This window comes from Lynx rufus, unplaced genomic scaffold (genome assembly GCF_022079265.1).
Source record: "Lynx rufus isolate CCGP_SWC_20201006 ecotype Redwood Valley unplaced genomic scaffold, mLynRuf1.p SCAF_3, whole genome shotgun sequence".
NCBI classification, from domain to species: domain Eukaryota; kingdom Metazoa; phylum Chordata; class Mammalia; order Carnivora; family Felidae; genus Lynx; species Lynx rufus.
In genome coordinates, this window is record NW_025814845.1 from 60679428 (window position 1) to 60693082 (window position 13655).

General features: G+C 39.1%; 1 protein-coding gene across 1 annotated transcript in view; it reads left to right on the plus strand.

Annotated features, from left to right (window-relative positions):
* FRAS1 (Fraser extracellular matrix complex subunit 1) overlaps positions 1-13655 on the plus strand; it is a 293351-nt gene that overhangs the window by 15317 nt on the left and 264379 nt on the right. The window contains exon 2 of the mRNA XM_047092267.1: positions 5217-5324. Within this exon, the coding sequence (XP_046948223.1) occupies positions 5217-5324 (108 nt within the window). The remainder of the gene's footprint in view (positions 1-5216; positions 5325-13655) is intronic.

Genomic DNA, 13655 nt, shown 5'->3' on the forward strand with positions numbered 1-13655 from the left:
AACAGAGAGAATGACACATTCTACGGCCCTGAGCTGGGAACATACTTGGTAGTTTCAGGAATAGCAAAGAAAACCAGCATAGCTAGAGCCAGGTAAAAACGGTTTCAGAGAGAGGGTAGAAAATGAAATCAGGGAGAGAAATAAGTTACCACTTGAACTTTTTAAGGAGGAGAAAAGCATGATCTGGTGCCATCAAGTTATGACAATCCTATCCTGAACCATCTTCATTCAAGATCCCCACTTTGGAGCCTGGTTTGCTCCAAGTTACAAGCTACCTTGTTCCCCAGAAGGTGCTTGGAGAGACTGTTAGCACCCACTTCCTCCAATGTGATTCCAACAGCTTTCATTTGTCAGTCCCAAACTTGTACCCTCACCATGCAATCTCCAGCTAGGTCTTCCCATTTGACTCAAGGAAGCTTTGGATCTCCCAAGGGCTAAACATAAGGACAGAAGAATCAGTAATTCTTGATGCCAAGAAGATTTATCAAAATAGGAAAAGAAACTCATAAAAGCGAGAGTGTTGTACCATCTTCCAGAATATGAGTGTATAGGGACCTGATGCCCAAGCCGCCTATAGCTATCCTACCACCCAGAGAAGCCAGGGGTCCTGGTCCATGTCTCCCCACCTGAGAGTTTCTCATCAGCTCTGTATCCCAGCATTGAGTCACCTAAAGATGGCTTTGAGAAGCTGAGGTTTTTGTGAAACTATTTTATTTAAAGAAATATTTTATTGAATAAATGGGAAATATACATGCCTATTATACTGGTCAAGCTTTTCTAGAAAATTTTAATATGCTAAAAAAATCACATAAATTATATATTTTTGTTACTGAAAAGAATAGAAACTGTAGATAGGATAAAGGGGAAAAAACCCAAAAAGTTACCTACAGTCCATACTGGAGAATGACCATCTTTCACTTACTACCTTATATAATTCCATATTTTGTTTCCATGCACAGAAGTATATTTTTATTATAAAAATGGCATTATATTCTACATATTATTTTGTAAGTTGAAAGCACAGCTTTGGGTGAGCTTTATTTCTTTTTTCTCATTTTTGGTCTAAGAAACCAAGGGAATTTAAAATGAGACGAATTAATAATTAAAATAGGGTTATTATACTATTCAAATTGAAGAAAATTTATGTTGACAGTTGATATAACTGCTCTTACAGAATACTGTAAATAATTTCCCCCCAGAAATTTTAGTACTGATGAGGGATATATTCACTGTATATTTTTAGCATGAATCAAATGTTCAATAAATACTTAACCAAGTGAAATAATTTATTTTTCTTGAATTACCTGGCTATCACTTTAAGATATTTGTAGATGGAGACACCGTATTATCTATAAGAGAATTTGATTCATATATTATTAAAATATTATAAACTGATTAACAGATCATATTTCGATTGCTTTTTAGGTTTGTCATAATCTAATACCTTAATCTATATTCTAGGGAAAAACTATTTTAAGACTTCTTTTGCAGAGTGTGTTAGATTGCAAGAAAGGATTATAAAGCAACAGAATTGCAACAGTAACATGGAAAATCTGTAAAACTTACTTTACAATGTTATTTCTTTGGACTTTATAGCTTTATCCAAAGTTTTAGCTATTGAGGAACTCTCCTATCCCTGCCTTCATAAAGCAATTTTATGGAACCGTAGAAATTGATTCGTAAAGTTTTAGACCTGAAAAATATATGGCTATCTATCCAGGCATTGGTAAAGTGCTCATTTTATTTTAAATTAGCCATAAATTACTTACTCTATTAGGACATCAATATAAGGAAGTTTTTGATAAGTCCGATGGCCAGATGAAGAAAAATTTTTTCAAGCATGGTTTGATTCCAGTGAAGTAATAGCCATCAACATTATGGGGATTTTGTAGTGCTGTCACTTAAACATTGTTTTATCAAGATCTTGCATTCTAACTGGGATATCTCAATTTTCAGGGAGAGATGCTTTCTTGAGGGTTAGCAAGTACTCAGGATTGTTCATTAACTAATTCATCCAGCACTCGGGAACCATGCTTGGTGAAGGGGATATATAGAGGAATAAAATGAGATCTCCTTCTTTAAAGAGTGATAGTCTGATAGGAAGACAGATTCATAAACACATTCAGGAAGGCCTCTTGGGCCCAGATAAATTTAACTTTGAATTAACATAAGGAAAAAATTATGCTTCTATGAGTGAAAGTAAAATATGATTCCATGTTTTTAGAGGATCCTATTTAAAGTTCAGTAAGCCAAGTGCAGTGACTGAGAGCTGCTAACAAGTATAATGGACTGTTTTGGAGTCTGGGGCCTCTGAGACAATAATTGACATGCAGAGAAGAAGTTGACCCCTGGTGTAAGAATGCCAGGCCTAGAGAGAGTGAAGGTGACTGTGCCTTAGAACCATACTGAGCTGAAGGGAGTCCATGGAGGTGGTAATGCCATCCCATATCTGCATGAAAGGAAGACATGGATTCCTGGTTAGGTCAGCTCAGCGACACAGGGACTTTTCCAGTTTCCTAAGTACTCTTGAAAATCAATGTGTGGATTCATTCTTCCCTTCTCCTGCAATGTCCTGAATCCTTTCAGTCCTAGGGTCCTAATTAAATAATAATTTCACTCTGCTTTACCTGTGTGGCCTGATGTGGGAAGATGGGGAAGTCAGGTACTTATGGGACTGTTTTCACTCTGAGAAAAGAAAATGTTTAGGAGATGTTTGCTAAATGATTATGACATCTTAGGAAGCATTTGGATTAAAAATATATTACATTTAATAGGCCCTCAGTAAATTCTAGGCACTGCTTGGATCTCTTTAAATACATCATCCCATTTGATCCTTTCAACAACCCTATGAGTTAAGTACTTTATCATTACTACTTTACAGATAAGAAATTCTAGGCACAGACACCTTAACTTGATAACAGACTCACTGTTCTTTTTGGTTTTTTAATGTTTATTTATTTATTTTGAGAGAGAGAGAGAGAGAGAGAGAGAGAGATTGAAAGAGAGAGAGAGAGAGAGAGAGAGAGAGAGAGAACCCCAAGCAAGCTCCATGCCATCAGCACAGAGCCTGATATGGGGCTCGAATTCACAAACTTTGAGACCTTGACCTGAGCCAAAATCAAGAGTCAGCGGGTGAACCAACTGAGCCACCCAGGTGCCCCAATGACAGACTCACTGTTGTGAATGGTGACACCAGGATTCAAATCCAGGCAGCTTGGCTCCTGACCCTGAGTATTTAGATCTCTTAGAGTTTTGTGAATTTGAGCAAATTACTCAACCTCTCATGTCTTGTTTCCTCATTCATAAAGTGGGAATAGTCCTAATAATAGTGCCAGCACTACAGAGTTGTCACACATGTCAGTGCTTTTCAGAGAAGTGTGCACTAACTTCCCTCTCTGCTGGGCCCAGCCCTCTAGAATGATGGCAGAGGTCAGGAAAGCAAACTAGGCCACCCACCTCCAGTACTACAAATGCCTCCTCTATCAGTGCTTCTTGCTCCCAAAGTCATGCATAAGTCAGCATAAAATAAGTCAATAAATGGTGGCCATTGGCTTTGTGAAGTTGTCATTTTTATTTAATCTATACCTTGAAACTAATATTGCATTCTTGAAATCAGCAAGAGACATATATTACATCGTTTACATTACAGGGAATGAAACCTGTTTTTCCTTGCCTACTTGTCATTGCTCTTTTGCTTAAGAGGAGACTGTAGTTGGCACAGTATTGTCAATTTCAGAGGCATGTGCTATAACAATAAAAGAAAAAAACAAAGAAAGAAATTCAGAGGTATTCCAAATCAGGTTCTAGTACTCATTTGCTTTGGCTCAGAGTTTTTGTGAATTAGCCACTGGGAATGTTACCTTACCTCAGATATATTTTGTGTTTCTTAAATGACTTTGGGTTTGAAGCACATTTTCTAAGACCATTTCTCGGTGTGAAAGAATGACCTCATTTGTGCTTGGGAATGTTGTGCACCTTCATGTAAATCTGTACTAGCACTGGTATGGCAGACATGGTCTTCCAGAGAAACAGAGCCAAAAGGAGACATATGTGTATCTTTAAATATATATATATATATATATATATATATATATATATATATATGGGTTTGGGTTTTTTTTCCATGGAATTGGCTCATGCAGTTGTGAGGACTGACAAGTCCAAAATCTGTAGGGCAGGCCAGAAGGCTGGAAATTAAGGCAAGATTTGAAGTTGCAGTCACGAGTCTGAAATTTTGAAATTTGTAGGGCAGACTGGTAGCCTGGAAACTCAGGCAGAATTCCATGTTTTACTGTTGAGGTTGAATTCCTTCCTCTCCAAGAAACGTCAGTTTTTGCTCTAAAGACCTTCAACTGATTGGATGAGGCTTATCATGTTATTGAAGGTAATCTCCTTTACTGAATCAACTGAGTGTAAATGTTAATTACATCTACAGAATATCTTAGCAACATGTAGGCGGTGTCTGACCAAACAAGACACCACAGCCTAACCAAGCTGACGTGTAACATTAACTATCCCACTTGGTCTCCGCTTTTTTGTGGGGAAGTCCCAGCTCATCCCGGTTCAAGTTAAAGGCCCTCATGTTCATAATCCATAATAATTTGTGAGAATCTTATGGATTGTGCTCATATGCATGCTTCTTTTGTACCCCAGTATGTTTAGTGTACATCTGGGCATACAATAGTTACTCAATATGTTGGTTGATCTGCTTCAAAAATATTGAACTACTTACCCAGGTCCTTGTGCTGTGAGCATTAGAATATGCAGTATGCAAGAGACAGAAAGTGAAGTCTAAGGTGCTGATGTTATCTACTGGCAAATCCTGCTTTTAGGATGCTGGTTACTCCCAGTCCAAGTGTCATTTTCCTTTAAACATGCTCCGATGGTTTCTGTTAGTTAACAACAAAGAGAAACTTCAATCAGGGAGCAGCGTGTCCTCCTGAGGTTTCAGGCCAATCGATGTTTTTTACTCTGGGTATCGACAGCTCTCTGCCGCATGCCCTTGTTTTTGGCGACGTGGGCTGACTGTGGTGAAATGGATTATACTGCTTTTATTGCCTCTCGGGGTTTAATCAGTGCCCAGCAAGCACTGTGTGTGCCTGTGACTTTCTGTTGCTTTTTAATTGTTTAGGCTGTGGGGCTGTTGATGGTGCTGCTTCGCTGTGCTCATACCTTGACTGATCAGTTTTTAACTGAAAGCTTATGCTTCTTTGCAGGATGCCACAACTTGGAAGCCTGATTCATGCCAGAACTGCCGTTGCCATGGCAACATCGTTATCTGCAAACCTGCTGTTTGCAGAAACCCTCAGTGTGCCTTTGAAAAGGTATGTCATCCTAATTGTATCCTAAATGAACAGGTAAAGTCAGAGAAGGTTAGGGTTTCTGCATCTTTTCAGTCGTTTGTTTCTGACATCGATCCCAATCTCTAACTGGAAGCCTTACGAAATTCAGAAGAGAATTTTAACATCACATCTAAGAATATCTTAATTTCTGTTTATTGAGAATTTACTCTGGACCAGGCACTCAGTGAAAGGTTTACAAACGTTATCCCATTTAATATCATGTGGGGCAAGTATCTTTATCCCCACTTTACAGATGAGGAAATGAAGCCTGGAGATTTCAAGCAACCTAACTATGATTATGCAGTTAATCATCTGCTGCCCAGAGAGTTCCCTGGGGCTGACCAGTGCCAAAGCTGTTGATAATCACCACAACATTTACAAGCCATTGAATGGACTGAAAGTCATCATTGACTTCTTGAAGATGATTTTCCAAAAATACTATTTATTCTCCCACCAACATTATTGTGCTGCCATTGAGCTCACTAAGACCTTTGACTTGAGAAATCTCCTGGTTGACCAAGTATATGAGAGATATTTCCTCCTTTCCCCTTTGTTAAAATTTTTCAGTTTTTTTCTGACACATCTATTCTGTTAGAATATTTTTTCCAGGTGCTGACTCTTTTCTTTTTAAAGTGAATCTATTAAAAAAAAGCTTAAGTTTCAAATTTGAACATTTGAAACTTTGTGGAGAAGACTAAATTTTTTTCTTTAAAAAGCATTCTGTCAATTTCACAGGTACAGTTTATTTTTCTCTTTCTCTCCCCCCCCCATAATAATGAATCTTGAGACTTTATGCCATCTAGCGCTAATATGTTTCTGTTTGTTTCTAACGTTGGAGGGAAGGTTCTTTCTACCTTTCAGCGTAGCCCTCAATTTCTTCATGGGTTTATTTCTGAGAAGCTGGGTGTACATCCAGTGTTGGTAAATTTAATAATCTTTTGTTGTAAATATGGGGCTTTCTATTTTTTGGAGCCAATACTCCTAAAAGATCTCTACTTTGCTGCTTAGCATGTTATGTCAGAATCTGAGCTGGTCACATAAAGGCCATGAAGATACACCCTCTTCTGCTGCACGTGAACAGCTGTGGTATCCTGTAAGAAGCCTGGAATGAAATGTTGGAAGATATTGATCATATTGCTGAAAATTAAATGTGTTCTGTACCAGGGCTCAGCAGATGAAATCTGGCCTGCCATTTGTTTTTGTATGACCTATAACAAAAGAACACTTTTTACATTTTTAAAAGGTTGGAAAAAGATAAACAACAATATTTCATGGTATAAAAATTATATGGACTTAAATTTTAATGTCCATAAACAAAATTTTGTTGAAACACAGGCATACTCATTTGTTTATGTGTTATCTGTGGCTGCTTTTATAGCACAAGGACAAAGTTGTGCAGTTGTGACATAGACCAAATGTGGCCCTCAAAGGCTAAAATATTTATTATCTGGCCCTTTACAGAAAATAAGTTTCTGACTTCTGTTCTATACCAAACATGATGTTGTCCCTTCCCAATTTGCTTTTCTAATTTTTCTCATCTCAGTAAATGTCAACTCCTTTCTCCCAGTTGCTCAGGCCAGAACACTTAGCATCATCCTTGACCTCCCCACCACCTCCTACATCTCACATCCAGTGCATTAGCAACTCCCCAGCTTTCTTCATAAAACCGTAGATCCCAAATGTAATTTCCCTGCTCTTAGCTCTGGTTCTACCTATTATCATTTTTTTGTCTGTATTCTCACTCTAGCCTCATGTTTCACTGTTTCTGGATCTGCTTCTTCACTGTAATCTTGATTTAGCAACCAGCGTTATCCTATTAAAAATTAAGCCATATCGTGTTGGTTCTCTCCTTAAACTCCTCCAGTGGCTTCCAATGGCTTCTTTTCTCACTTAGAGTAACTGCTCACAGTGTCCTGTAAAGTACTACTGTACCGCTTTAATTAATCTACTGTTTTCTTCCTTGCTTACCCTGCTTCAGGCACCAAGCCTGCTTGGTGTTGCTGGATATGTCAGGCCCACTTTCGCCATTTGGGCCTTTGTACTGCTTTTCCTGATGAAATTATTCATTCTCTGGAGAGATATATATATGTCAATAACTTGATTCTTTACCTCCTTTACCTCCTTTAAGTCTTGCACTAATGTCATTCTATTTAAAATTGCAAATCTCGGGGCGCCTGGGTGGCGCAGTCGGTTAAGCGTCCGACTTCAGCCAGGTCACGATCTCGCGGTCCGTGAGTTCGAGCCCCGCGTCAGGCTCTGGGCTGATGGCTCAGAGCCTGGAGCCTGTTTCCGATTCTGTGTCTCCCTCTCTCTCTGCCCCTCCCCCGTTCATGCTCTGTCTCTCTCTGTCCCAAAAATAAATAAATAAACGTTGAAAAAAAAAATTAAAAATAAAATAAAATAAAATAAAATTGCAAATCTCGGGGCACCTGAGTGGCTCAGTTGGTTAAGCATCCAAATCTTGATTTTGGCTCAGGTCATAATCTCTTGGTTTGTGAGTTTGGCCCCATGTTGGGCTCTGTGCTGACAGCATGGAGCCTGCTTGGGATTTTCTGTCCTCCTTTCCCTTCCCCACTCCCTCTCTCTCTTAAATTAATAAATAAATAAAACTTGAAAAAAATTGCAAATCTCTACCCCACCACACATTTCCTATTCCTCCTCCATGCTTTATTTTTCTTCTTGGCACAAATATCTGACATACTATATATTTTACTGATACTTCTTGTTTACTGTCTCTTTTATTCACTGTATATCCTCAGCACCTACAATAGCACCTGACACATGGTAGGCACTCAATAAATATTTTTTGACCGATTGGATGAATGAATGAGAGATAAGGCTAGAGAGTTGGTAAGTTCAAGGTTATGGAAAGCCTTGTACTATGCTGTACTATGGAGCTTGGGGTTCTATTTTTAAGATAATAGATTACTAATGAAGATTTCAGACATGTGGGTATAATTTCCAACTTTTAAGAAAGATCTCTTTGGTTTTTCTAAGATAATGCATATTAGAAATGAGGAGATCAATTCAGAGGCCATGAGAATAATCTAGATGAAGGGATGAGCACCTGAATCAGAGCGCCAGTAGTGTAGGGCTCAAGAGGAAAGGGCAGGTTCAAGAACATTTAGGGGATAACTAGGCAGAACTAAATGAAGCTAGAAGAGTGAGGGAAAGGAAAAGGAGATATGACTCCCATATTTATGGTTTGATGATTTGTTAGCTGAGCCACTGACTGATATTGAAAATATGTGATAATGAGGACAAGCATTCTGTCTGGGAGGAAATGATGATTTCACTTTAGGGAACGTTGAGTTTGAAATGTCCATGGAGAAGCCAGGTGGGCATGTCAAAAAGGGAGCCCATATATGAGTCTAAAGCTTAGAGGAGAAGGCAAGGTTGGAAATATTGTGTGGGTATTATTAGCATATAGTCAGTAGTGTAAACCTTTAGATTTAATGAGCTCATATAAAGAGATTTTGTGAAGAAAGAGTATAAGATCAAGGATGCAATTTGGGGAGCACAGTCATTTACAAGGAGGTGAACATAAGAGAGGGATCTTAGGAAGATTAAAGAGACATGGTCAAAGAGGTAAGAGGTAAGAAGTGGCCAGAGAAGGGAGCAGTATGATGATAGCCAGGAGAGTAGCGAGTTTCCAGAAGGAGTTTGTATCAACAGTGTTGATCACAGGCCACCTTGAAGATGGTGTCAGTAGAGTGGTGGGAGAGGAAGCTATATCACAGAAGTTTGAGTGAATAGAAAGTAGGGAAAGGAAGCCAAGTAAAGGCTGCTCTTGCAGGGAGCTTTGCTGAGACTAGAAGGAGAGAAATGGGGCATTAGGCAGACACCAGTCATTTGTGAAGCTTCTTTGAACCTCTCATCCCTAACCATTGAGCCTTCCTGTGTTGCTGCTTTTCTTATAGCTCTTAAGTAGACTGCAAATGCCTATTTACTTGTTTGCTTCCTCCTCCAGACTCTTAGCTTCTTGAGAGCAAAAACCATGTCTTCTTCACGATTGCAGCCCATCGAACAGCACGGTGTACGACGCTTCGTCAATACTTGCAGAATGACCAAACAAGAGAAGGGAGAGGGTTTTGGTTTTGTTTTCATTTTTTTTTTTTTAAATTTTTTTTTTCAACGTTTATTTATTTTTGGGACAGAGAGAGACAGAGCATGAACGGGGGAGGAGCAGAGAGAGAGGGAGACACAGAATCGGAAACAGGCTCCAGGCTCTGAGCCATCAGCCCAGAGCCTGACGCGGGGCTCGAACTCCCGGACCGCGAGATCGTGACCTGGCTGAAGTCGGACGCTTAACCGACTGCGCCACCCAGGCGCCCCATTCATTTCTTGATATTAGCATGATACAGACATGATCATTCTAGGAGGAAAAAGGGTGGTGACCTAGAAGAGAGAGAGAAGCTGATGATATGAGAGACGGGGTAGGGAAGACAGACAGAATGAATGAATTAGAAGGAGTGGTTTTTGGGAAGCAGAGTGTATGGGATCCAGAGGTTGGGGTAGGGAGGCCAACCTCATTCTCTAAAACTGGAAAGAAAGAGACATGGACAGATACAGATATAGTTAGATTTGTAAGTAAAAAAAGGGACAGGAAACTGAAGTAGCTCATATCTAATCTGACTTTGTGAAGATTTTGAGATTTGGTTGGGAGCAGAAAGAGAGTGGATGTTAGGAGCTGTCACTGAGAAGAGAAAGGGACTGACCAAGGTTGAGGTAAAGTATGTGTGTGTGATATTAAGGACCCATGGAGCAGGACATCAGGAACCTGTGCGGGTACCAAGCTGCATAATGGGATAATTTTCTCATCAATGTTTACTAGCCAGAAATGACAAATTGTGGAATAGATCCTGGATTAGGCTTTTCCATATCAATGGAGAGAAAGAATAAATATACAGTAAGGATTGGGCATTGAGGCTAACATGAATAGGAAAATGAGGCCATTTGGGAGCTGAATGACTTCGAGGGAAAAAAGTGTCGTTCTGCTGAAAGACGTGAGATGGTGGGAGTGAGGGTGAGAGAGAGATAAAGTCCTGAAGGTTCAGATTCAGAGAGTTGAAGGTTTCTGTTATAGAATAATTTGGAGTGTAGATAGGTCCCAAGGTCAACCATGACCATGTGGGGACTCAAGTGAAGCGGAGAGGAGGATTGTTTGAATTGAAGTGGTTAAGAATGTACAAGGATAGAATGCCAGTTTCATGGACATTGAAGTTGTCCAGAATTATATCTAGACATAGTGTAGAAAAGAAACTGCGACCTCGGAGCCAAGTCTTTAGTGAGTGAGTATGAAAGAGTGATCAGAAAATTGGTGAATGATAGTAATAAAAAGAATGACATAATTGAAGACTGCGAAACTCTAAGGAGTTTCCTTCTGTGTAAAATGAGAGGGTTGGACCAAATGATCCAACCATAAGAAATTTCCTACTCCAGGATCATGTGAGTATATCATAGAGCACTTGGGTTCTTTATTTTAAGTAATGAAATAGATTATGGAGTGATAGAACTACAAGAGGCCTTTGGAATTCATTTAGTCAGACTTTCTCATTTTATGGACAAAGAAACAGACCTGTAGGGGTTTAGTCACTTGCTCAAAGACACAGAGCTAGCAAGTGGTCCAGCCATGACAATACTTTAGGCCCTGACTCATGACCGAATATAATTTCTACTCTACCATGTTGTTTTTAAGGTTTCCTTTGTGTTTCTCAGCAATATGTGTTGTCATTCAAATCTGCTGTGGTATACTTACATTAGTTCACGGCACAGGTTAATGAATCACCATTGTACCCTAAGTTATTATTATTAATAAATAACTTTTGTTACTCTCATCTTTTAAAAATGTTTAAAAGTCCTTTTACAATTTGTTTTACTCATAGATTGACTGGAAATAATCTATTGTCAGTGGAAATTCTGATACATGTTTCCTCTTTTTCTGTCAATTTATCTATCTATCTATCTATCCATCCATCCTATCCATACTTAACAGATTCTATATCCAGTTCCTATATCTATCTAGAATAGCTAGCTGGAGAGCTAGCTACCTAAGAATAAGGAGAAAGACAGAGACAGAAAAATATTGAGAAAAAGAGAACAGAGGTATTTAGAACCTTAATTATTTAACCCAGTCCTGTGGGGACCAATCCTCTCCTCAGGATTTCTGGAGAATATATATATATAGAGGAGGGCAATACCATGCAAGGGAACACCATATTACATGTGGGGTTTCGGCTGCAAGCCTCAATGCGGCTAATAATACTATTTACCTAATTAAATTGTGAGAATTATATATTGTGTATATACAAACATAATACATATATACACATACATACACACATATATGTATATGTATATGCACATACATGTATATGCTTACAAGAGTACCTGGCTATTCTAAGTACTCAGTTAAGTGTTAGCTATCTTTACCAAATGATCATCATAATTATTGTTGGTTGATTTTTGTAGATCCTATGCAAGTAATCTTGCCCAGAAACCCTAGCAATTTTCACTGATGTCTCTTGTGCATACAGTTACTTCCCACTGTTCCTCAATGCAAACCCTAGGTTTATGTGTTCCATGCAGCTCACAGCTCACAGGGCTATGCAAGGTTACATGGTCACAAAGCAAGAACTCTGTCTCTCCTTCTCTAAGCGCCCACATGCAAAATCTTTTGCTCTTCCTTTAGACCCAATCACCTCTTTTATGTTCTACCACAAGTTCAATAGTTAGACTCAAGCTGGGGCCCCCCACTGATGTTCACAAATAAATAATATTATATTATGAAATGAGTTTTGAGGGCCAGTCTGAAAAATCAGTTTTTATAGAAAACAAAACTAATTTGGGTGCATAAAATGGTCCTTGATTTTATCTGCCTTTCTTCCTTGCTCCCTGCTTCCATGTTAGAATATAAACAACACTTGGATTACCTTATTTTCTATCTGTGTGAAATTCTTAATGCAAATTAGGCTAATATGTTTTCTACAGTTTACTGTGAAAATCAGACAAGTGTAGCTTCCTTTTGGGTTCAGAGAGCACTGTTTTGAAAAGTCACTAATGTTGCATAGTATGAACAATTTTATAAAACCCCATATTGTATATTTTATCTCTTGTCAAGCGAATAGGAGGCATTTGGTGATCACTGTTGCTAGATAAAATTGTATTTATCTGTCTTGTGGATTAACAGTGGTAAAATCTTAGTCCCATTTCTCACCCACTCTTGTGGATGTAGTTACATAAAATTAGAATTCTCTTGTAGGTACATTTTTTTAAATGGAAGAAACCTCAAATATCAAAGAAACATTAATACACACACATGCATGCATACACACACACACACACACACACACACACACATTTTCATTCTACTGGATGAATTCTTTGTAGACTTTTATTCTGTGGACAAGCTGTGATTTCCTGGCTAATGCAGGCTCTCTTACCATTTTTGGTCAAAATCACTCATTGCCCAGTCTGTCACTTCTTTAAGACTTGTTGAAATGCTAAGATTTCTAAGTGGAAAAGCAAGATGAGTCAGAGGATCACTGGGCCCCAAAGACAAACATATGCTCTTTGCTCCACAGTTTTAATAACGCTTGGATAGATGGAGTCTTCACAGTGGCAAATGGATGGTTAGTTAACATGACAACTTCCCAGGAGATCCCGGGATATCACGTGGTAGCCCGTTCCTTTGATAGTATCACATCTCGATAGGAAACACTATTCGAATTACAGTAGCCCTGAAAAACAATGTAGATCTTTATTGGAGTCCAGGAACTCTAGCTGGCTCTCTGCAGTACACGTGATACCTTCACAACAATGCTGTTTCCTCTCTCAGCTTTGTCAGTCCCCTGCCCCATGTGCCTTGCTACTCTGTTCAGTAAAAGTGAACATCAGAACTTCATCCCCCTCCCCAACCCCCACCGGCTGCAGCAGGCCTCCACAGGTAGCTAGAAGACCTGCCAGTTCTGTGGCCACCCCACCCCCACCCTCATCCCAAGTCTTCTCTTCTCAGCAGAGGGAAACAAACTTTTCAGGGAGATACAGCTCTTCTCTCACCCCAACTTCTTTTCTTGTGTGACACTCAGGTGGAACATTTCTAGTGAATAAAATTCTCCACTTCATTACATGTGAAAAGGTGTAGACAATTTTCAAGGAAATTGCTTTCACAGGGGGGTTCGTTTTAACTTTGAGAAAAGCTCATCTTGACAGAGAGAATCCTTTTTGTCAGTTTATTTGGTTTATCCCGTCTGTTGTCACCCGTGGAAACTCATGAAATTTAGTGTATCTGAGATGACTTGGGGTCCCATGAGC